The sequence below is a fragment of the Pseudorasbora parva genome, chromosome 18, assembly GCF_024679245.1.
Source record: "Pseudorasbora parva isolate DD20220531a chromosome 18, ASM2467924v1, whole genome shotgun sequence".
In the NCBI taxonomy this organism is placed as follows: Eukaryota; Metazoa; Chordata; class Actinopteri; order Cypriniformes; family Gobionidae; genus Pseudorasbora; species Pseudorasbora parva.
This window is the reverse complement of record NC_090189.1, coordinates 18,392,141-18,416,037: the sequence shown is the minus strand read 5'-3', so window position 1 is coordinate 18,416,037 and position 23,897 is coordinate 18,392,141. Positions and strand designations below refer to the sequence as shown.

Genomic DNA, 23,897 nt, shown 5'->3' with positions numbered 1-23,897 from the left:
CAAAGATTTACACAAGCATCCAGAGTGTAGCAATTACAGTCTAGCAATATTTATACCAGCTGTGTTCTCACTGAAGCCCAGATGTTTCAACCCTCTAACACAGACTTTCTGCTACAATCATCAACTCAGAGTAACAAGTGCAATGGGAAATCTTAAGTCTGCCTTTAAGAGGATCTTCAAAATGTCGTGACCATTTATTCACATCTAAATTTAGCTGAATGTAGTGCTTTGCACAGAAAGATGTGACTCACACAGACAGAAAATGACTAAGAATCAAAAGGCTTGATTGCTATAGTGCCTGTCTGCACGGATACTCAATCACTTCCACATGTCAAACAAAATGTCCTGACAAACAAGCGCTTTGCTGAAAATCGGTTTATTTTTACAGATGTTAAATAGATTAAATCCAGTCCCTGTTGATCATTAATAACATTCTTGAGTTACTCGATATTTATAATAAATAGACATTTTCATAAATAAATAAAAATGCTGTTTTCATATTAAGAGACTGATTCATTTAATTCAAGATTAAAGTTCCCTCACATAAATTATATTTTGTCATTACACATTTTGCGTCCCTGATTCTCCAGTGAAAGCAGTCTTTGTCCGAGCTTATTTGCATACTGGAGCTCCTGCTTCAATCAGAACATAGAATGCAAATGAGAACCCAGGCAGCTTAATGTGTTCTCCAGGCGTCAGTTCACGTCCCTCCAGTGGAGGAAGTGTTCGGTCATCCACCATCTTTAGCACTTGTCCATTCAATTTGACCGACCTAAAGATGGACAGATTTAACAGTCTTTAGGTTGTTACTATGTTATGATCATTGATGCATAACATATCCAAATGTTTATGATTTTAGATGTCTTAGCTGGTCACAACTGATTTATTTCTGTCTTGAGGAGACATTACAAAACAAAACAAAAAAAACCTATTAAAGATACATTACATTAGATGTAGTCATTCTAATCTTCAGCTAGCAAATAGATTTATAGTAGTCCAGTCCAATCATTGTGAGATCTTGAGACATTACCTGGAATAAAGGCTTTGTTCACCAGCCCCTTCTGACTGTAGCAAAAATGCATCAATGGTGCTGTTGGCCATATGGACGGGCAGACTAATCGTGACTTCATTTTTGTTTAGGTTTAAGGCAAATAAGGTCACAGCACCTTGTCTGTAATGTGTACTGGAAAGGATATATGATATATCAAAAAGGGTTAACCATTGTTTCGTAAAAGAAATATTTGAGTAAGAGAATACAAGTACCTTTTTTTGTTAGTGCAGTGAAGGTATACCCGTATTAGTTTCTTTAGCCCAGAATTTGTATGAACTTCTGCTTTTAAGACCTCTGGACCAACAAGCTTTTTGTATATCAATGATAGCCAGTAATCCTGCCATATGTACATAATAGTTTAAAAGAGTGAAGAAAAAAAAGAAAAAAAAACAGATTTAGGGTGTCCACATTCCTGGACTCATAAACACTTACTGGAAGGGGATCTAGGTTATCATCCACTAAATGGTACGTGCCAGAACCAATTAAAACCTGTCTGATAACGACATCCAAACCAAGCTTAGCAGCAAGTCCTAGTTTGTCCAGCCACCTTTAATAAACAAAGAGATTTAAATATACTTTATTTAAAGTGCGTTTATTCTGATATGATGCATTACACAGATCATATTTCATACATGTACATTTCAAATAAATACTGTTGTTTTTGTACTTTCTTGTTCATCAAAAAATTCTTAAATGTGGAATGGCTTTCACAAAAATATTAAGCAGCACAACTGTTTTCAAGATTGATAATAATAAGGAATGTTTAATGAGCACCAAATCAGTGATTTCTGAAGACTAATGAATAATGAAGAGTAATGGCTGCAACAGAAAATTGTATTTTAGAAGAAAAAGTATATTTTAAATTGTAATACTATTTCACAGAAGTACTGTTTTTACTGTATTTTTGTTCCAATACATGTCATTATGTCATGTTCTTATATTTAAACTTTTTTTAAACACATTTTCATTATTTAAATGCAAAATCCTTTCATTTAATTATTACAACAAATGGAAACCCATTTATGAAGAGAATAGAACTGACTTTTTTATTGTGATTTGTATAAACTGATGTAAAGGTGCAGTAAGCGATTTCGGAGAAACACTTGGCATTTAAAATCAAGCCAAGCAAACACACACCCCTCTCTTTTGTGCCGCCCCTAAAATGCATTCACACGCGATACAAGACTGGATGTCTCTTTATCATGGCTGAAGCACAGCAAAATGATTCACGAAAAATAATGCAAAGATGACAGACGAATGATGACAAGAGCAAAACATGAACACACAGTCTCCAGGATTTTATATAAAAGCGAGAGTTTGTTGTTAATCACCAGCAGCACACCAGCTCCAGACGAACAATGACACTCTGAACCAAAAATGTCTAGTTACTATAGCTAACATTACAACAACAGTATATCTTGGTTCTGTGAAACATAGCAAAAGCCAATGTTACTCACCTCTGTGTCTGTTTTCAGGCATTAGGTCTCTCCAGTACTGGAAAGCTTTTATAATATTAATGCAGTTCCTAAAGCTCTTGCTTGATCATAACCCTTCTTTTTCCAGTTATATTCCTCTGACTGTGTCTCTTTTGTAATGTCTCTTAGCCACCTCTCTTTCTAAAGTATTTCTTCAAATCTCTCTCTTGCCCCATCATGAGTGGACATGCCCACTGCTGCTGATTGGCTACGAGCAGTGTTGGGGGTAACACATTACAGTTAACTTGAATTATATAATCAGATTACTTTTTTAAGTAACTAGTAAAGTAACACATTATTACTCTTAAATTTACAACAAAATATCCAAGTCAGTTTTTCAAATAAGTAGCGCAAGATACTTTGTTTTTCCATTTATTGACTGACAGCTCTCCCATGTAGTACTCATGTTGAGAGAAATCTGGAGTTCAAAGGCGTTTTGCAAATTTACACCTGTATAGTAGAAGGTGCTGTAGTTGCAAATGAGATGAATAAATGTCTGCTCGCATTTATTCTAAGACTACAATAAATGCAAGTAGACATCCATTCATCTCATTTGCAACTACAGCACCTTCTACTGTACAGGTGTAAATTTGCATTTCTTTCAGCCTGATGCTTAATCAGCTGAAAGAAACACACTTTTGGTGTGAAAGGGCCTTTAAATTAGCCAAAATATTACTTTTTGGGTTGTTATTAAAAATAAACAAGCTCACCCCAGATTAAAAGTAACACAAAAGTAATGTAATGCATTACTTTCCAAAAAAAAAAAAAAATGATATGAGTTACTTTTTAAGGAGTAATGCAATAGTGTAATGCATTACTTTTAACTCTTTCCCAAAGAGCCAAACTTATTTGGGAGAAAACGCTTCCCGACCAAACACAGAATTTTCTGTGTTTTTACTGTTATTAGGAGGTGCTATTGTGCATCTTCTGAATGAGTACAGAATCTCCTGATCAAAACACACGCAAGGAAGAGAAGCGATGGTATGTAAGCGAATGCATATGAAAAATAACGTGATCATCAACATTAAACATCATATAAATCAAAACTATCTAATGTTACAGAAGGAAATGTTGACCCAGTCCCAGCTACAGGACTGAGCAAGAATTAGGGGTATTGATGGACTTGATCTGCTCTATTTGTGTCTGGTCATCGCTCTGAATTGGATCTAAATGCAGTTTTTGACAAAAATTCGTTTTTTCTCAGCTTTTTGTTCAAAATGTACCTTTTTTTATGAAACTTACCCATATTCAAGTGTTGATAAAAAGGAATGCATGATTTTTTTGTTTGTTTGTTTGTTTAAAAGAAGAGAGTCAGCTCTATTTTGATATATTGCATGCTCAGATATTCATAAAACAAAATATTCTATGGACTATTACATTTTAGTGAAAATGGTCAAAAACCCTGGCAGTGGCTGGCAACTTTTTTTTTTTAAATGCTGGCGCAGAAAGAGTTAAGAGTAACTCGACCCAACACTGTTACAGTGCTCGCTCTGATCCCCAGCGTTTTTTTAGAAATCACTTACTGCACCTTTAAATGCCCATTAAAACATATTGGAAGTTTTAATTTACTATGGACTGAAGTGAAGTGAAAAAAAATTTGGACTCACATAAAACCAGCTACAAATGTGTCTGAGAGACCAACGGCACCTCCCCCATATGCCGAACTTGTCTCTCCCAGCCAAACCTTCTTCCCCGGAGAAACAGATTCAACGGTCTGAAGGCAGAGTGTTTATCAGTTAATTTCAGCTCATTTATCTCTCTGACATTTCTTACAGTTGAATGTGAGAAATTTTAATGCCATAAGAGAGTTCCTATTTTAATATATTATGCAGAATTACTCTGGTACCTCGAGGACCTCGTTAATTTTTGTTGCCAGAGTATCAAGCACATGAGGGTCAAGGAAATCCTCTATAGATGTGTCTCTGCCATTCACATAATAGCTGTAAAGAAGGAAAATGGAAAACAAGCTCCAGTACAAAGCCTCACATATGATTTCTTTCTGATTTTATGCAAGGAAGTTAATCATAACTTACTGGTGCCAGGTGCATGCAGTAATGGCCTCTGCTCCAGTCTCTAAAAACCTATAAACAGTGAACCATGTCACCTTTATTTGATACCCAAATCCAATAGACTAGAAGTGATTTTGAAAATATATTTTTTTAAATAACACTTTTCCCTTAACACTTACCCAGTTAACAAATCTTTGCGGTGATCTCGTGGCTGACTAACATCTGGTCCATATAAACCTGTTGTGTTGTAGACCGCAGATTCCTGAAGGATTTGATGCAAGTGGACAAAATCCTGACCGAGCTGGTACCCGTCCACTCTGATCCCAGCTTTTTTTTCATAGCTGTTGGGTTCTAAAACAAGAGGTGTGATGCTGAGGAGCCAACTTGAATAATACAAAATAATCATATAATATTATTAGCAAATTCAAAACTAGAACGTCAATCCTAATTAAAAAGCAATATCCCAAATCCTACCATTTCCCAGCTCCCAGGACATCACGTACTGCCGGGACTCACAGTACTTCAACAGCAGTTCTGCATTTGTGCTGTCCCATGTGTTTTCACTGGTTCGGAGCAGAGCGTTCAAACCAAAAATGAGGTCTAAACCAGAGCAATTTGCAAAGGCATACAGCAGGTCGACAGCATATTCTAGGAGAAAGACAGACACTTGAATTTTCTCTTTAATATTTTTGATCGTGATATCATTGAAAATACATTACAGAGTTTCGGATCAGTTGATGGACAAATGTTTTTGTGATGTATCAATCATGGTTGTTGAATTAAATGTGTTACTAAAGCAGCTTTACAACTGATCATGGAAACATAATATACTTAAAAAAAAAAAAAAAAAAAAACATCTTTTAAATTATAACTATGCCCCATTTCACAGACAAGGCTTAAGTTTAGTCCCAGACTAAAATGCATGCTTGAGCTGTTTTTACTGAAAGCTACTTGACAACGGTATATCTTAAAACATGTAACTGCTATTGTTTTGTCTCAAGAAAAGCACACCAGGTGTTTTTTCTAAGGCACATTTATAAATGTCCTTATCGAACAAAGGCCTAATCCTGGCCTAATCGAAGCCCTGTCTTTGAAATCACCATACGCTTTTGGCATAAAAATATGGGCCAGCATGAAACTTGTGATTGTTGAGCCCTGACATGACATTTACATGTTGCTAGAGAAGTGAGAACACTGTGACTCATGATAAACCCCAATTAGGTAATTATTTAACAGAAGTAGAATTAAACTTACCAGAGAATTCTGTCTTTTTGTATTTTCCCTCAAGTTCCTCCAGAAGTAAAGTCTTTGACTGTAAGACCCATTCTTGCTTTAACCTATTTTCAAGCAGTGGAGGCAATTCAAGTCTCTTACACAAATTTCCTGTAGGAATGACATCAGATGTGCAAATTAAATTAACCCCATAATAGCAATATTATAAAAAAACATACAATGTCTTTGTGCAAAGTATGATGAGTTAAATGGGTTTAACAAGAAGGTTCTTGAGTAAAAATCAGGGAATATGATGTGATTGAAAAGGAGGTTATGAATGTGTTCGAGACAGAAATCAATGACAGGTGTTCTAATTAAGATGGTACATGTATGTAGACTGTAAACTGAAGGTTGATTTATGTTTTTTTATATATTTTTTATTTTATTTCACTCCACTATTGTGTATTTGACCTTTTTTTTTATTAAAAAGTTATATATGTATGTATGTGTAATTGTGTATGTATGCATATATATATATATATATATATATATATATATATATATATATATATATATATATGAAATGTAGATAGAAATGTAGATAGTAAAATTGTAGCATTTGAACATTCTAGTACACAATTGCAGTCTGTTCTCAAGGTGTTTCGTGTAAACTGTTCTCTCATTAAAGCAAATCTGGAATGATGCCATTAAAGTCAGATGACAACACACCGCAGTCAGCTTATTTCAGACTGGCAGATGTGGTTTACTAACTCGCGTTATTGATGCTAAGTGAAAGAGGTTACCTAGAACAGCTCTGCTGCTGTTTTCTCTGGCTTGAAAATATCTTCCGCGTGGGTTGAATTTCATAAAATCTTGTTTGGTACCTCCAAATCGCAGAAACGCTGGGATCAAGGCTTTGGTGAGGGTTCTTAACTTTGGTGAACTACATAAACATCATTGATTTTAAAGTTACATCAAAACTTTATTTATTTGAGGTCTGCAAAACTTTTAAAGGACTTACTTCAATAGGTTCATGAACTTCTCCTCGGTTATTAAACTCGCATCTATAGCCACAGAGAGGAACCTTTCGTCCACCCTTCGGGCCACATTGGACAGATCCAGATCAACACGTATGGACTGATCATCTTCGGCAGATATTACCGTTTTGGCCTCGTCACACAATGCGCGAAATAAAACCAAAGCGACAATCGTGGAAACTGCTGTGGCCGCAGACTTCATCTGTTCAATCTTCCGGTGTCCTCATTCGGTAGTTAATTGCATCGGTTTCACGCGATCATAAAAAACACAGGCGAAATATTTATATTTTTGGCACCATCAAATACCTACTTCCTTATTTCTTGTTTGACTGTACGTAAGGAACCGGTCTGTGTCAAATTATTTGAAATATCTCATGCCAGTGACTCATAGGCGTGGCTCCAGCTCATTCATATTTGCATACCTTACGCGATTGGCTGGAAATCACAACATTAGAGACAGTGCTGGAAATGTAACACGCTGTGTGTGACTGACTGGTGGTTGTAAAATCGTTCAATCGTTGGATATAAAATAGCACATGATCATGGTAATGAGTAACAGAGATGATACAAAAATCGGGGTTACTTCCGTTTTTATTTCAGCCAGACACAGAGGCACAAAATAGTTTACATAATGCCATATACATATATATATACCTACTATTTACATCATATACATAAAAAATAAAGAATAATTTACAAAGATGGAAGATCAGATGGCAGCATAAGCAGGTCATCCACCTCCTCCTGCAAGGCCTCTGCTTTCTCTTTTAGTAACATCTGAAAATGAACATGAATAAACATGTGTTCACCCAAAAAATAAATTCCTTTACTCACGCTGATGTTGTTTGTTTCCTGAAAGTTCTGGGCTGCGTTTCTCAAAAGCATTGTAAGGCAAGTTGAATTTAGAGAGTATTGGTGCCCATGATTCTTTGATTTGGCTTACAATGCTTTTGAGAATCGCAGCCCTGGTCAGTATTTTGCATGCTATGACAAGGACTGAATATGTAAAGCCTCAAAAACAATTCACAATCACAAAAAAATGTCAAAGTAGTCTTCTTGAGCCATATGATTGCGGTTGTGTGAGGAAATACTCTGATGGTGCCTTTATGATGATCTTTTTGAGGATCTGACAACCTTGACCTCCCTCATTATTTCTTTTTTTGTGCGTTCCACACAAGAAATAAAGTAATGTAGGTTTGAGATTGAGATTAATAAATGATGACAATTTTTATTTTGGATACATTTGTAAAAATGTGCATGCTAATATGGAGATATAATGATGCTATATAGTGCAACATTGTACTTACTTTTGCTGATGCAATCATTTGATTGGCTTGTCTCTTGGAGAGGTTTTCAATAGTTTGGACCAGAATTTGTGGGTCTGCGTTGGCAAGATGTGACAATGTCTTGTAACCAGCGTTATATAGCTGCTTAGCACGATGCTGAATCAAAAGAGAATGAAGAAGAACTAAATAAAAACACACAAACTGAGCTTTTAAGCAAACATTCTGGTCAACTATTCTAGAGAAACTGAGCAGCAAGAACACACACCTCCAGTACTCCACACACCTCCATGAGTGGAATGAGCTCAGCCTGCACACAATAAGTCAATCTACGGGTCAGCTCTAAGAGAAGAGACTTATAGGCCCAAAACTCCTCCAGCTCCTGAAATGGACAGACAAGTCTCATAGCATTCTAATCAATTATTAACCGCAAGAGAGGAGCAGATGTAGATATGTAGGCTGATATATCTAAGGGCGTAATCACACCGGGCTTGTTTGGTGCCTTTGTGTTGGAACCTGCGTGTTTTTCCATTTGTTTGATTCGATTAGGCATATATGGGAAAAAAAGGTAATTTCGGCCAACTTGTAAGTGTATACTTGGAGTGTAAAATGTTGTCGAATTGCTCTTCACAAAAAAGGTGCACTGCAAGAATGCTTTGATTCCCATGATAGCTAGGCAGATGAAGTCACAATAAGCCCATTGAGCTAACTTAACAAACCATCTTCATGTATGATGCTATGAGGAACATAAACAGGTGTACTCTGACTAATAAGAGGATAGTTTCACTCACGTGACTTACAATGCATAAACACATTTTGGTATGCTTTGAAACATTACCAAGAAGAAAGTCTCTTTAAAGGGATAGTTTACCCAAAAAATTTAATTACCCATAATCGGAGTTACATTAAAAATGTCCTGGCTCTTCCAAGCATTATAATGGCAGCAACAAATTTAAAGCCTACGTGCATCCATCAATTATAAAAGTGCTCCACATGGCCTTGTGGGGTTAATTAAGCCATTCTGAAGCAAATAAATGGGTTTTTGTAAGAAAAAAATCCATATGTCTAATATGTTATAATGTAAAACATATAGCTTTGTTTTAGGACCTATATAGGACTGCCTTGGATAATCTTACGAAAAAAGCATAGCTTGCGCGACAATGACGGATGCACTTTTGTGTGCTTCGCATTCATTGCCATTATAATGCTTGGATTGGCCAGGATATTTATTAAAATAGATCTGATTGTATTTGTCTGAAATAAGTATATCATATACACCTAGGATGGCTCGAGGGTGAGTAAATTCATTTTTGAGTGAACTATCCCTTCAAGCCTCTGTTTCAAAACAAAGCAAACAATGTACAGGACTGAAAAAGCCCTTAAATGCTACCTAGATATGCCACAAACCTCAGTGAAGTGCAGCACGGAGGACCCAAAGGCGGAAGCTGAGCTGAGGAGAGTCTGAACAAAGCCTCTTGTCAGCTGGAACCTATCGGACACGTTCCACAGGTTTGTCTCCTTCAGAAGAGAGTAAAGCACTAGGGCCAGATACAACCTATTCACTACCACAATGTCCACAGACTGAGACACAAGTAGAAGAAACAGCAAAAAACTCAAATCAATGTGAAATCCAATACATACATAGTACATACATTTCCCCTCAGATATTTAAGTACGGCTAAATTCAAGATTTAGCATTAACACTGCAAATCTTTTAAGAGAATTAGGATTTAAGTAATACTATATTAGTTTCTCAGCTAATGATATCTTCCTATTGAAGTATTTGGCTTAATATATCCAAGCTGTTTAATCCCAATCAAAAAAGGTTCTAAAGCATGAGAGGAATGCTGTTTTTACTAACCTTCCTCACGCTCTGCCCCGCTGCCTTTCTAGCCACAAAACTTTCAGGCACTCCAACTGCAGTGGCCATCTTCTGCTCAGCAGCCGACAAATTTGTAAACTGGTACAATGAAAAATTCAGATTCAGTAAGAACACACATCAGTTGAGACTAAGGAGAGCACATTAATAGTAAACATACAATATTCAAAAGAAAAGCACTGTTATAGTGTTGCTGTTTTGTAATAAATTTACAATTTTATGCATTATGCATTGAAATAATGACAAAAATGACAGTAAAGACATTATATTGTTACAAAAACATTCTACTTTAAATAAATGCTGTTCTTTTTATTCATTAACGAATACTGAAAAAATGCATCATGATTTCCAGAAACATATTAAGAATCACAACTGTTTTCAAGATTTATAATAATAATAAATGTTTCTTGAACACCAAATCAGCATATTAGAATTTCTAATGGATCGTGTGACACTGAAGACTAAACAAATTGCCATTCACAGGAATACATTCTATTTACAATATATATAAATAGACAACGTTAAAATTTTACTGTTGTTCTTGATCAAATAAATGGAGTCTTGGTGAACATAATAGTCTTCAAAAATATTACAAATCCCCACACTTTTGAGTGGCGTCAACCCAATGAAACATCTTACCAGTCTGAAGTAGATCATCCAATCTGGCTTGCACTGATGCACCATGTCATATGGAGTAACCAGATACACTAAGTGAAGAAAACTATTGAGGAGTAAACCCTCCAGCCCCTTCGATAAGTCTCGGTACAGCAGATCGCAGTAGTTTAGGTCTACAGAACCTGAAATAGTAAATAATAATTTAAAATAAAAAAACATTACAAAAGGGAGGCTCTGAAAAAACAGTGATTAATAATAAAAGCACATCTCTAAACAAGGTCATATTGCCACCCTGTGGTAAATGCATTTAATTATTTCAATCCTTATGCCACACTGTTTTACCTTTGAAAGTTGCTCTCCCAAGTCTGGTGATTTGGAGAATGGTTTCATTATGTACATCAACAGAGGCTTCGATGAGGCTCTTCTGCTTCAAAGTCTGTATAGACTCCACTGTAAGATCCCACAAACTCCTCTCTGGACTGACCTGAGCATCCTGCACACTAAGCAGTGTGCCTTTCATGAAATTCCTCACTTGTTCTACAGTTGTAGTTATCTGAAATAAAAGGAAACAGTTTAGTGTTTGCAACTGTAGACCAGACATTTCTCATTTATTGTTACATCAAAACCTTTCACATACTTTCAGGCCGACGAGTGACAGGATGAGACTGAGGAGACCCCTCCCTCCATCATGCAGCAGATTACTATAACACTTCTCCATCGGTGCAGACAATAGATTTTTGGCCTGATGAGGAAACATTTGTATACAAATAATATAATAAATATAATATAACATATTATAATATTATATAATACTGGGTCAATGTCATGGCATGCACATATAGTGTCCAAGTGCATAATTTCCCTTTAAAATAATTTGATAATAATATATCACTTTATACTATAAAACCTATTTATTTCCAGTAATGTTTTTGTCAATTTAAATAATAAATATTATTTTATGTTTTGTTATCCTAAACCCTTAAAATATCAGGTGGTGCAACTCTACAAACAAATAAACAGACTAAGAAAACTATTTAAAATGGTGTCTTAATAATAAAAAAAAAAAAAAATATATATATATATATATATATATATATATATATATATATATATATATATATATATATATATATATATATATATATATATATATATATGTTTTTTATTCACTATGGGTGCCATAGTGTGTGTGTGTGTGTGTGTGTGTGTGTGTATATTATATATATATATATATATATATATATATATATATATATATATATATATATATATATATATATATATATATATATATAGACACAAACATTATGGCACCCTTTTAAGTTTGAAAGCTTTCATAAAAAAACTTTTTATAAATAGCAGTAGTTTATCTCAACTGTAATTGGAAAACCTTTTTCCAGCAATATGTATAAACTGCCAAATTCAAGTATGGGTAGTTGGTACACCTTCCATGTCAGGTGGTACAACTACAGTATATATAAATGCAACTATTTGGTTGTACCACCTGACATAAGAGTCAAAAAATAAATGTGACCACTTAACTGTTTAACAACATATTCATGGCTCAAAAATTCACATTACATCGGCTTTGATGCTTTATTTGTCAGTGACCTATATTAACAGATATCTGTGTTTTTTATTTTATACCATGTTAATATCTTTGTCCTGCAGGATCAGGATACTCTCACCCATGGCATCAATCCCCGCTCGTCCTGCTCTGCCCACCATCTGTTTGTATTGACTTCTCTTTAAAAACTCTGCAGCTATATATGGGGACCTCAAAATGACCCTGAGAAGTGGTACATGCACGTGATTAAGGAAACATTTTCAAAAAAATAACACTTTTTAATTCAGTTTTTAAAATCTCTTTTAGTCCAAGTTTGAAAACAATTTAATCTGAGACCAGATGAAGATGCACAAAACAAACCTGCGTGCAGGGAGGTTGATGCCAGCAGCAAGAGTAGAGGTGCAGGTGAGGAGGCAGAGCACTCCTGAGGAATAGGCCTCTTCCACCAGCTTCCTCTCATCACTGGTCAGTCCGCTGTGGTGGTAGGCCAGGCCAAAGGGCACAGTCTTCTGCAGGACAGGACACAATGATCCATTCCCACTGCTCTTTAGTTCACCCAGAAGTGTGGCTTTCTCTGCCTGCTTGTGTTTCAAAAACTCCCTGAAAATAAATGCAGAGGTTTTATTTAATGTCAATGACAAAAAAAGTAAAAGCACTTAAAGGACTCTAAAGGTTAACTCACTTATTTAAATACTTGCAGATCATTCCAGCTAGATTCTCACAGTTCTTCTTGGTGGCACAGAAGATAAGGCAGGACTGCTGGGGGATGATTTCAGTAGCCAGAGCTATGATGTGGTCAGGGTCCATCTTCTGCATTCCAATGGAGTACTGGGAAAGTCCATAGCACAAACGTCCAATGAGCTCAGCAGATCAATACCTTATTGAGTTAAAAAAAAAAAGGCTTTGAAGAAAAGATTACCTTGAAATCCAGGAGTCGTGAGAAACTGAAGCATGACTCTTCCTTTGGGTCAACAACATATATGGTGTCCTTTATTTTTACATATTCTTTCAGCTCAACCTACAGAATCACCAGTTATTTATTTGAAATGAGTTTATCAAATTTAAAGACTTAATAAAACACAGTCACACAGAGGTCATTCTTACAGGCCGAAAGTCATTGGCGTAGTTTTCTGCATTCAGGAAGGTCTGAAGATCTCCCACATTGCCTAGAGTTGCACTCATACCAATAATTTGAGTTGACTCTGTGGGGAAACAACAGCGGGGCTATAAGACCCTGTAAGGACTCGGAGTGACCATTACTGAGGTGAAGTATATGTGTGAGTTTAAGAATACTCACTGCTCATGTATAGAATCTTTGATAAAGTCATTTCAAGAATTGCTCCCCTGCTACCATCACCAAGCATATGGAGCTGAAAATAAAAAAGATACATTCATTTAAAAAGCTTATTATCCACTCCAAGTCAAAAGGGTCAGTCAATAAAATAAAATAATAATATTATTTGTATTCAGCAAGGATGTATTACACTGATCAAAATTGGCAATAGAGGCCTTTACATTGTAACAAAAATAAATTCTGCTAAAGTATTATGGTTTCCACAACATTATTAAGCAGCACATTCTTTCAACATTGATTATAAAAAGAAATGTATCTTGAGCAGCAAATCAGCATATTTGAATGATTTCTGAAGGAGTAATGCTGAAAATTTAGCTTGATCATCACAGGATAAAATTACAATTTAAGACACATTAAAATAGAAAATAAAATAGTAAAATTATAATAATACTTCATAATATAAGTTTTTACTCCATTTTTGATAAAAACAAACAAAGCCTTGGTAAGCATAAGCATTTAAAATCTTACTAAATCAAACTTAACCTGTAAACCCCTATTTTGGATTAGAAATAATATTAAATACTTTAATAATAAAATGTGTGTACACACCTCATCAACAACAACCAAGCCAATATTCTCCAAACGGTCATTTTCAATAAGAGAATTGACAAGGCTGTGTCCCTTCTCAATAGTTGTGATGTACAGAGAGTTCTTATTTCTTCTTTTGACTGGAGGAAACCTCCCTTTACTGCCAGCATACTCCTCGACCATGAAGTCCAACTCAATTCCAAAGCTAGACAACCCTCGAACCTAAAGGCAAATCAGTGAATCTCTCATTCTATGATAAGTGGATTAATAACCACAACTTTTTTTACATTCTAATGGTCAGACTGCTTAGATAACACATAAATCATGCATAAATACATACCTTTTCCTGAACTAAGGATATGTATGGCAAAATAAGCAGGGCATCTTTCTTTCTACACAAGAGCTCTTTAAATATGAGAATCTCAGCCACTAGAGTCTTTCCTCCACTTGTTGGTAAAGAATAAATTAGATTTCTCCTTTGTTGCACCGAATCCAGACTCAAACACGTTTTCTGCCACTCTGAAAGCAAAAGTGAATATAATATAAAGATAGAATTACTTATTTACTAGTTGCAGATGAAAGAAATCCAAAATGAAACGAATGTGAAACACTTACCATACAAGTTCTGGATTCCCTTCAACCTCAAAATAAGATCTTTAACTTTAGATGGGAGACCAAAAAATGGGCCCAGGTCTCCCTCTGCTGATATGGACTCCATAGCCTGCATGGCAAAACTCATTTCTTCCGTCATTACAGCTTCCTTTTGCTGTACTGTCTTGGAGATGGTGCTCGATGTTGCTGCATTATCTATCAGTACTTTCTTAAGATGATCTTTCATGCTTCTCCTGGCTTTTGAGGGTGGCTTGTTGACATTGAGATCTGCATGATTGACAGCTGGCCTGTTCATCAAATCAGGAGTAGAGGTGTTATGTGCACCTCTGGAAGGGCTTTTGTGTGGGGTTGTGATCGCTTTTTGAAATTCAAGTTGAGAGCTTGGTAAAGCTCTCGGTGGGGAGTCTCTGAAATCCTCTGCTAAGATAGAGTCTGTAAGATCATCCTCACATGGGTTTGGAGTCTGCTGATCATGACACTTTCTCATCTGAAGCTCCACATCTTCAAGCTTAGCCAGAAAGGAGCTGTCACCCACAATGCTGTCATAACCGTCAAATAAGTCCTCATTGTCACTGCAGCACTGATCAAAAATAGAAAAGCCATCACCATGCTTGAAAGTTGAAACCAACGTATACATTTCAATGAAAAGAAAGAAGAAACTGCTTACCTGCTCTGTGCCTTTATTCTCAGCCATGTCTTGGGCACAAGTGTGTCCTTCTCCTGAAGTGCATTTAGTTGATGTGAAACTGGACCGCTTTTTGGCTGGAGTGATGTGACTTCTTAAGCCATCCCTTGATCTTTTTCTTGAGGACGAAGTGTTGCGTTTTACCACAATGTCGTGTATGTGGTTGTCAGAATACATTTCTACAGTAAAGATACTCCACACTGAGATTACAGCATTGTGTGGTATTACTGACGCAGGGTCAGTAACTGACAACACAACAAAGAGCCAAAGCTGTTTATTCATCCGTTGTAAATATGTAGCATAGCGAGGTAACGGTAACTAACCATAGCCAGTCCATGAAAACCCTAACCCTAAACATATAACTAAATGTCTATTATTGGAAAACAAATAACGCTGGAATACTGAGCGGCGATACAGTAACTAATGTTTACCAAAAATGAAGACTTTCGAAAAGATGAATGATGGAGATAGCCAATGGAAGTTCGCCTTTGGACCACGTGACTGTTAAAGTGTCGAGACGAGAAAAAGTAGAACAAAAGTCCCATTAGAATGAAAAAATATACAAAAACCATATTTTATTTCCATTAATAATTTATTGCTGAAATGTTATATCCACTTTTTGAAAATGCATTTAAACGCAATCTGTCTCAAAAATGACTTAAAAGCTTTAAAAATGCAACATGACAAAACACTAAACATCTATAAAACTTCACAAGCTTTTTATACAAATGTTCTATTCTTTATATATTGTATTTATTACCATTAATTCATCATCTGTTACATTTTACATAAATTATATTTCAATAACTAAAACTTTCGAAGGTTTTCAAATGTATTTAAACAAGCTACCCCCCCCCCCCCCAAAAAAAAGTGAAACGCTGATTGCAAGTCTAATGTTAATTCTTGTCAAGAATGGTAATAGATATTTTAGATATTTATAAATGTCCATGATTGAAACGTACCGGTAGTTCACTTACTCCGATCCTGTAGATGGCGGTAGGTCGCAACAACCCTATACCTTATCGAGCTAATGACTTTGCAGAAGAAGAAAGCAGTAACTGTCATGGTGGCCTCCTGAGCAGACCGAGAAATGTTTGCCCTTTCTTTTAATCGCCTGTTATTACAGTCTATCCCCAAACAACCAGTCACACCTAGGGCTACAGGTATCTTTGCAACCTTTTCTTCTTCTCATATGCTAAATGTTTTCCAATGTAAGTATTATCGTACTCAAATGACAAGTAACGTTACATCGTAAGCACGCTTATGAGAAACACGGCTTCATTTACAGTAGAAGATATTTAATAATGTGATTAACATTAAAGCGTTAAAGCAAGATTTAATATGCGTTCCTGATCTGTTTAGCAAAAGTTGAAGTATGGCAACATGTCAGAGTATTTCATTTGATCTCTTCCAGCACAATGCATCAGAAGTGTGACAACATCTCAACAAGATCCACCCAAGAGAGATATGGTAAGCTTTTTACATGTGATGAATTGTAGTTCTCGGAAACTATTTGAATAATTATTTGCACTAACATTGCAAAATGATGTCTTATGCAGCCTATCAAAATGGAAAATCCATACAAGCAACCCCCTAAAACTTGCATCCTCTGCAATATAACTGTAGACTTCAAAAACGTTCAGGTGGGTAAAATAAACAAGAATATGAATATTTGTCATCTATATTTGTATTGTCATTAATGAAAGCGCTTTTTTGAAAATGTTTCTCCAGCTGTTGTCTCAGTTCATTTCACCACACACAGGCAGAGTATACGGCAGACACATAACAGGTGAGGGCTGTATGGGTTCAAATATTCACTTAAAAAAAAAAAATCTAATAAATTCAGTCATTAAGAACACCATAACTCTTGCTCACAGGCTTGTGTGGTCGAAAGCAGAAGGAGGTATCGAAGGCAATAAAGAAAGCTCGTTCAATGGGTAAGAATGTATAACTGTAATCTGTTTAATTCTAATTTCTTACCTTTGACAACGAAGTAAATATGCCTGTGCTTTCACTAAAATATTTATGCATATACAGTCAAACCAGAATATTCACTAACACAGTTTTTACCCTATACAGGTTTTATGTCAGTCACTCTGAAGGATCCACAGTTTATTAAAGACCCTGATATTTGTGGTATTAAACATATTGAATAGGTTCTGTATGAAGACTGTGACTCTGCAGACCATCTTTGTGTTATTGTTTCTGTAAATCTGTGGTTTGTAAAAACATACAAAATGTCATAAAAATCTAAACGTAATTATAACTAGATAAATCATACGTTCTTGTACTACTAAAATGAGAACATGAATAAAATGTATCAATTAAATAAAAACATCACGTGTGGATTCAATTTTTAATTTTCAAGGTAACATTTACAAACAAAGTTTTAAAAAATGATATTAAAGAAAATAGCACAACCTTAATTAAGCACGCATATCAAGATAAAGGCAACATCCAGGTATAAAACTTGTAATGCTTTCCAGTCATGGCTATGTTGCTGTACAAATAAGAACAAGCTCAGTTTTATTCTTTAAAAGACAGGAGAGTTACTTCTGCTCTGTCCATTCATCTCGATCTCTGTATCTGACCCGCTCTCAGAGGCCGACTCACTGATATCATTCGTTTTCCTCTTCCTTTTAAGTCTCTGAGGAAATCTAGCAGCGAGGCATTTTTTCCTAAGTCGGGGGGCTACGTCCTTCCTCCTGGTATGTTGATTCTCCAGAATCAGAGGCAACTTGGTGGGAATATCGAAGTTATGGTCAGAATTACAGCACAGTTCTAATACGGGGAAGCCCTGAACAGTGAGGCTTTGTGTCCGTAATGAGGGTGCATTGGGGAAGAGAGTTCTCAGAGCTGAGCATAGAGGTATGTTCTCTTTGGGTTCTTCAGGAGAGGCACATTTTTGGGCTGAAATACAATGTTATTCATAGGGTTACAATCTGTGATGGCGACAGCGTCAGTTCATAGTACTAGCTGTTAATGATTTGATCTAAAAAAAAATCAGCATATTTATGGTATCAAACACTTTGAATTGGCTATAAGGGGCTACAGGACAGTTACACAACACTGTTTTTTTTTCTTCGAAAAACACAAAATTCTTTATGCATTGTAACCATTCATTTATGCTCCACCTGTGTTTTGGAATCCAGAAAACACAAATGTTTGAAACTGGTGCCGTTATCATCTCTGTCAACGGTTTCAGTCTATATACACATAATGTTTCTTTACAAAGTGACATCGCCAACTACTGGCCAGGGGTCCGTTCTTCGTATTACGTCTGAAATGATTTGACAGATGCCTGATCTTCTCATCTGGATAACTGATCTCTGGATAATTTGGTTATTCAAACAAATTTGTGGATTTGATTTAAATATCAGGATTAAGTTGTCGGAGATTACTATGGATTCTCGTGTTCCTTGAAAAGAGCAGATGTACATATCGATACTCAAAACCGTGATCAGCAATGCAGCGCTTGGTTGGCACCAGTGGCCTGTTGCACAAAGCTGGTTTCAATCACTATCAGGGAAGTTCAAGATTAGTTTGCGTAAACTCTTTTTCCGGGCTCAAGAAGGTGGATTGGTTTTTAGCAGTGTTTATCACCATGGTAACTTACACTATACAGGTTTTATTCTGGGTTAGAGATCATAAACTCAAACTGGACCAATCAGCTGAAAGTAACAACCCTGTATCTCTCATTCCAAATTAAAGCAGTTTATAATGAGAAAACTTTAGAAATAAAATTGTACATCATTTGCTGCTAATTATTTATATGATCTGAATTATAATCACTTTAAAATCATATAAATGGGATATAAATATTATATTAATTGACAAGTAGAAAAATATTAATATAAATACAATACATGCATTCATAATTCTTTTAAACAACGTGTATTCATTTAAACTCTCTTTGTGAACCTATAATTATTAGGTATATTTCTTTGACTCACATCATGTATTGATATAGTCAGATATTCTTTCAGGTGCCTTCTCAAACTATGGCTGCAGCAGCAGTGTTTATTCCTGCTTCGTAAACACATTTAATTTCATGATAATTTTCAAAACGATCTTTCAATCTTCAGAAGGGAAGTAAATCAATTGGACACTGTGATTGGCTGTTTGCCGCACGTGTCACACTTTCAGGTGCACCTGCTTCAGCGCTTTAACCCAACAACTCTGGGTTAAAACTGAGTTGACAGAATGTTTATACCAAGCTTTGAGAGACCGTTGAACTTGATCTAAACCAGGTTGGATTTATCTGGATTTGTCAACTAAACCTACTCTGAAACTCACGAGTTTGTTCAGCTAGCTTCATGCAACAGGCCTCTGGACAGCAGCAACGTAATGACTTTGTATAGTTAAAACATATTAAAAACATAAATTATAATAGATAAATATTTTTTTTTAACATGATTCCCAATTATTTATATTTAAGATTTCTAGGATTTGTACAGTCTTTACAATTTTATTTCAATGTTGAAATTAGCAATTTAGTTCATTTTATATTTAGTTACGTAATGGCATTAAAGTTTCTTAAGGCTCAATCAAGATCAAGTTATCTGCATCTCCTGGGCTACATCAAGCCACTCCCATATTATCTGTCACCACTCAAATTAATACACAGCTCAGATTAACTGTACAGCATGTGTGCAAGACTCCAATAAATTTTACAATTAAACTCTAATAAAATAAACATATTATTTAAATGTATTACTGCCCCTGGTTCGATAATGAACTCTTGTAATAAAGTAGCAGTGGCTGGGACAGATTTTAAGTATCAACGGTGCTTAAAAAGCAGCAATCCAATACTGGAAATAAGCCTACTCTCAAGTGGGTTTAAGATTATTGACCTGTTGCTATGACAGCAAGTCCAGGGTCCTATACCATAAAGCCGGTTTAGCTGGCTAGCCAGATATGTTTAAGCTTAGTTTGTGCCAATCCTGGGTTTTAGGTACCATTTAAGTGGTTTGGCTTTTAGCAGAGTTCATCTCCATAGTAATTTACGCTAACCTGCTCTAAGGTTAAGAGATCTCAAACTCATCAGCTGTGAGTGACTTCTGATGGAATAAAGTCACTCCCCCTGTTTCTACTCCAAATTAAATATCATGACATAGCAAATGTTTTTTAAAGACTAAAGCTTCTGGCTTTTAACAATGCTTATTTATAATAATAATAATTTTGAATGATTTAGATATAATTTGTTCTTATTATACCCTTAATCAATTACACATTTATCATTTTAGTTAATCATTAATAGTCATTAATAATTTTCAAACGGTTATGAATCAGCTTATTGATTCATGATTTGGATGGCGTGTCAAACTGCTGAAATCATGTGATGTTGGCGATCCGAATCATGAATCAATACACTGATTCATGACCGTTTGAATCTTTATTTGAAAAAAAAAAACGTGGAAGAGAAGACAATGCTGAATAAAGTTGTAGTTTTTGTTATTTTTGGACCAAAATGTATTTTCGATGCTTCAAGAGATTCTAATTAACTAACTGATGTCACATATGGACTACTTTGATGATGTTTTTATTCCCTTTCTGGACATGGACAGTATAGTGTGCATACGCTTTGATGCACTCTCGGACTAAATATAAAATATCATAAACTGTGTCTGAAGATGAACGGAGGTCTTACAGGTGTGGAACGACATTAGGGTGAGTCATTAATGACATAAAATAATTTTTTTGGGTGAACTAACCCTTTAATATTAATAGCCTATATAAAGTCATACAAATAAGCTTTAAAATCAATAAATAAAGCTATTAAAAAAGTAGCTTACTGAGCTTAAATGTTAAAATCTCTCTATATCAACTAAACTAACTTCATAACTTTTAATTTCATTGACGTATAATATTTTTCTTTTTCTTTCATAGACAGCTCTTTTCTTCTTGAAGTGTAAATTTGTTTAAATTCTTAATATTTTTCAATCATGTAATATTCTGCAGAAGAGAGAAACTAATCCTCTAACCCTTAGTTTGTTAAACTACCCTCATGGTACAGGCGCCAGGATGAGCATCGGAGAACAAAAATCATACAAAATCGAAACGGGAGTTAAATTAAAAGTAAAATTAATGACAGAATTTTCATTTTTGGGTGAACTAACCCTTTAAATCTGCAATGAGAAGCTTCCGCTCACAGTGTGCGACAGCATCAATATAAAGTGCACTAGAAATAAATTCTTACATTCATTTTTCTCAGGGCATCTCTTCTGTTTCCCGATCGACTCCTTTAGTTGTGTGACGTCTTCTTGAAGTTTCTCAACTGCTCTTTCACTCTTCTCCACTTCTTTGCACACTTTCTGCATCAAAAAGATGGATGTGAACGTTTATTTTATTTCAGATATAGCAACGGAGAACTTTCGCAAACTAATGTGAAATGTAGTGACTAACCTGCATTTCTGCTAATAAAGCATCATTCATGTCGCTGACATTTCTGACCTCTTTTAAATCGTCCCCTGAACAGAAGAATTTGGTCCTGGGCAGATAATAAAAATTATCATTTGTAAAGAAAATGCTAGATGTAGATTGCTATGTGGTCAGCCATGTGTTTTTTTATTGCATTGCTATGTGGTTTCAATGTTAGTTGCCCATGATTCTCTAGTTCTCTTTGATCTCTAGAAATAGTGCATATACATGTGATATCACCGCTGACCGAAGTGAATGTGGTTCCCACTAAGTGTCAAAAAAGACTGAGTGAAAGTTGAATCTATCAGCTCTGCTTCTTGTTGCTCTGGTTGGTTGAAGCGCTATCCTATTGCATGCAGAGGGAGTTTGAAAGACGACCGTTTATGCCGCCCGTCGGATTGAGCTGTCAATGGTGAGTTTCCAGACCCAACATCTTGATGTGGGTCTGGCTTGTCAGGCTAAGGTACTATATATGCCTTGGCAAGCACAACTAAAAAGCCTTTAAATGCAATCAAAACGTATTTTCTGAATGTACCTGTGTTGGTTAACAGCTTGACTCTGTCCTAAAGATGGACACGTGCCTGACACTCTCCAGTAGTCTTGTTGTTCTAGGTTTCCCAGATTGCTCACCAAGATGGGGATATTGTTGTACTGGCTGCATGGAGATATCACATACATTCAATTTCATTAGTTCTCCGCTTCAAAAGTCTGATTTATGGTTGTGTGCAAGAGTGGAGTGCATCTCACCTGCTGTGCCATAAGAACGCCGAGAACTCAAGGCGATGTGTGGAGCCTGAAGCTGTTGCCTGAGAGGGTGTGAGCAGCATGAAAACAAGTTCCTGATTGGACAGAATCTTTCTCATATTCTGATGAACCACTTGTTCCATGAAGGTCATTTGCTGCCTGGTGTTTCTTCGTTGTCTGTACCACCCAATCACATTGTCCTTGACACGAGTAAACGTGTATGAAAAAAAAACACGATTTGTTAATGCAAATCATGTTTCGAATTATTCAGCAGTAAAAAAAAATAACCAAATGTGTTTAGAAAGTAAAAAATACCTTTTTGTACTCAGACAAAATTTGTCTTATTTTCTGCTCACTCACATCGCCAGCATTACTGTAGAAGCTTTCAAGAGGATTGAGGCAATGGTTTATTATAAAAAATAAAAATAAACAAATCAGCTTTTAACCTCTATATCCGTGATTCTCTTATACAGTGATTATCTAAAAAAAAACTGCTAAATGTAAATAGTACAACTGTATATATATATATATATATATATATATATATATATATATATATATATATATATATATATATATATATATAGTTTTGCAGTTCATGGTAATATTAATACATTAAAATATTTCATTATCAGTACACATTTAATCATTTCTGTATTATAAACAATTTTGTATCATATATTGGCTAACCACTTGTGGTCCTAATGTAAAGTCTAGGCCCTAAAACCACTAACAGTTACTGATTAATATGAAAAGAAGTTTGTGGGAAAATCCCAAACAATTCACTAACCTATGCAGTTTATGACAAGGGATGTGTTTTTGAATATCTGAAAAAGAAAAAAACATCATGACACTAGGGTTTTGTTGTTACCGGTATGTCTGACATTCGTCATGGTATATTGGTTCCTTCTGAACCTACTTTGACTTTCGGGTTGTGACTATAATGTTAGAAGATATGAAATAAGTAGAGTCAACTTACTTATAGTGTGCTCAACCTGTATGTGATCAATTTGAGAGTCTGTAATCCTGCAGTTCTCCTCTCCTACACTCTCTCCAAGAATAAGACCTTCCTTTAAACACAGTGCAAATGTAAACAGGAGTTATGGGACTGAGGGGATGCTAGCGGACGCATTTGTCTTTTGAAGTTTGCTATTTAATGCAAACCCAGTAGTGCGGTCGCATTAGGATCTTTGTCACTTACCACATCCGCATCACTGTTCAAATGATGAAACATCAGTGAACTCAACACGAAACCCGATATTCGGACAGTTGTGTTGAATTCCTCCATGTTTTTGGAATAAACCGTGAGTGAACTATCGCAACGCCATGGTTTTAAATTAGAGTTACTAGGCTACATGTATAAACTTTCTGCTCTCGTAGGGTTCGTTAAGTTATTCTCTGCTCTCGAGACGCTAGTTTACATCTA

General features: G+C 35.6%; 4 protein-coding genes across 5 annotated transcripts; 1 reads left to right on the top strand and 3 right to left on the bottom strand.

The window, feature by feature from the left end:
* Positions 1 to 366: 366 nt before the first annotated feature.
* hpse (heparanase) lies at positions 367 to 7,176 on the bottom strand. Its single transcript, XM_067424229.1, has 12 exons — positions 6,769 to 7,176; positions 6,551 to 6,690; positions 5,790 to 5,918; positions 5,010 to 5,183; positions 4,715 to 4,886; positions 4,560 to 4,607; positions 4,373 to 4,466; positions 4,134 to 4,240; positions 1,484 to 1,598; positions 1,264 to 1,388; positions 1,031 to 1,183; positions 367 to 772 (listed from the first exon to the last, which is right to left on the bottom strand). The coding sequence occupies exons 1-12, from the start codon at positions 6,984 to 6,986 to the stop codon at positions 613 to 615; spliced, it is 1,635 nt and encodes a 544-aa protein (XP_067280330.1). The 5' UTR covers positions 6,987 to 7,176; the 3' UTR covers positions 367 to 612.
* Positions 7,177 to 7,436: 260 nt separating this feature from the next.
* helq (helicase, POLQ like) lies at positions 7,437 to 15,773 on the bottom strand. Of its 2 annotated transcripts, none has more exons than XM_067423010.1 (18): positions 15,290 to 15,773; positions 14,626 to 15,202; positions 14,351 to 14,529; positions 14,032 to 14,232; positions 13,426 to 13,498; positions 13,233 to 13,330; positions 13,048 to 13,146; positions 12,811 to 12,956; positions 12,489 to 12,728; positions 12,209 to 12,350; positions 11,199 to 11,303; positions 10,904 to 11,114; positions 10,586 to 10,743; positions 9,929 to 10,027; positions 9,475 to 9,648; positions 8,336 to 8,449; positions 8,092 to 8,226; positions 7,437 to 7,561 (listed from the first exon to the last, which is right to left on the bottom strand). In XM_067423010.1, the coding sequence occupies exons 1-18, from the start codon at positions 15,587 to 15,589 to the stop codon at positions 7,478 to 7,480; spliced, it is 3,135 nt and encodes a 1,044-aa protein (XP_067279111.1). In that variant the 5' UTR covers positions 15,590 to 15,773; the 3' UTR covers positions 7,437 to 7,477. The 2 variants fall into 2 exon arrangements, with proteins under 2 accessions (XP_067279111.1, XP_067279112.1); XM_067423011.1 differs by having other exon boundaries at positions 13,048 to 13,089.
* Positions 15,774 to 16,312: 539 nt separating this feature from the next.
* Positions 16,313 to 17,647, top strand: mrps18c (mitochondrial ribosomal protein S18C). Its single transcript, XM_067424119.1, has 6 exons — positions 16,313 to 16,470; positions 16,722 to 16,777; positions 16,867 to 16,950; positions 17,039 to 17,096; positions 17,185 to 17,244; positions 17,387 to 17,647. The coding sequence occupies exons 1-6, from the start codon at positions 16,398 to 16,400 to the stop codon at positions 17,461 to 17,463; spliced, it is 408 nt and encodes a 135-aa protein (XP_067280220.1). The 5' UTR covers positions 16,313 to 16,397; the 3' UTR covers positions 17,464 to 17,647.
* Positions 17,648 to 17,649: 2 nt separating this feature from the next.
* On the bottom strand, positions 17,650 to 23,889 carry abraxas1 (abraxas 1, BRCA1 A complex subunit). The gene is made up of 9 exons (XM_067424118.1): positions 23,673 to 23,889; positions 23,451 to 23,541; positions 23,262 to 23,298; positions 22,787 to 22,853; positions 22,475 to 22,671; positions 22,263 to 22,382; positions 21,713 to 21,797; positions 21,507 to 21,621; positions 17,650 to 18,217 (listed from the first exon to the last, which is right to left on the bottom strand). Exons 1-9 carry the CDS (start codon positions 23,757 to 23,759, stop codon positions 17,841 to 17,843), a joined length of 1,176 nt encoding a protein of 391 aa, XP_067280219.1. The 5' UTR covers positions 23,760 to 23,889; the 3' UTR covers positions 17,650 to 17,840.
* Between the last annotated feature and the right edge of the window lie 8 nt (positions 23,890 to 23,897).

Coding starts and splice junctions, on each gene's coding strand:
- abraxas1 (XM_067424118.1), bottom strand. CDS start 23,759: ATGGAGGAATTCAACACAACTGTCCGAATATCGGGTTTCGTGTTGAGT. Junction 23,542..23,672: donor TGAACAGTGATGCGGATGTG/GTAAGTGACAAA, acceptor CTGTGTTTAAAG/GAAGGTCTTATTCTTGGAGA. Junction 22,383..22,474: donor GCGTTCTTATGGCACAGCAG/GTGAGATGCACT, acceptor ATCTCCATGCAG/CCAGTACAACAATATCCCCA.
- mrps18c (XM_067424119.1), top strand. CDS start 16,398: ATGTTTGCCCTTTCTTTTAATCGCCTGTTATTACAGTCTATCCCCAAA. Junction 16,778..16,866: donor ATCCACCCAAGAGAGATATG/GTAAGCTTTTTA, acceptor TGTCTTATGCAG/CCTATCAAAATGGAAAATCC. Junction 16,951..17,038: donor TAGACTTCAAAAACGTTCAG/GTGGGTAAAATA, acceptor ATGTTTCTCCAG/CTGTTGTCTCAGTTCATTTC.
- helq (XM_067423010.1), bottom strand. CDS start 15,589: ATGAATAAACAGCTTTGGCTCTTTGTTGTGTTGTCAGTTACTGACCCT. Junction 14,530..14,625: donor GGGAATCCAGAACTTGTATG/GTAAGTGTTTCA, acceptor TTTTGCTTTCAG/AGTGGCAGAAAACGTGTTTG. Junction 12,729..12,810: donor ATCTGCAAGTATTTAAATAA/GTGAGTTAACCT, acceptor ATTTATTTTCAG/GGAGTTTTTGAAACACAAGC.
- hpse (XM_067424229.1), bottom strand. CDS start 6,986: ATGAAGTCTGCGGCCACAGCAGTTTCCACGATTGTCGCTTTGGTTTTA. Junction 6,691..6,768: donor AAGTTCATGAACCTATTGAA/GTAAGTCCTTTA, acceptor ATGTTTATGTAG/TTCACCAAAGTTAAGAACCC. Junction 4,887..5,009: donor GTCCTGGGAGCTGGGAAATG/GTAGGATTTGGG, acceptor CTCTTGTTTTAG/AACCCAACAGCTATGAAAAA.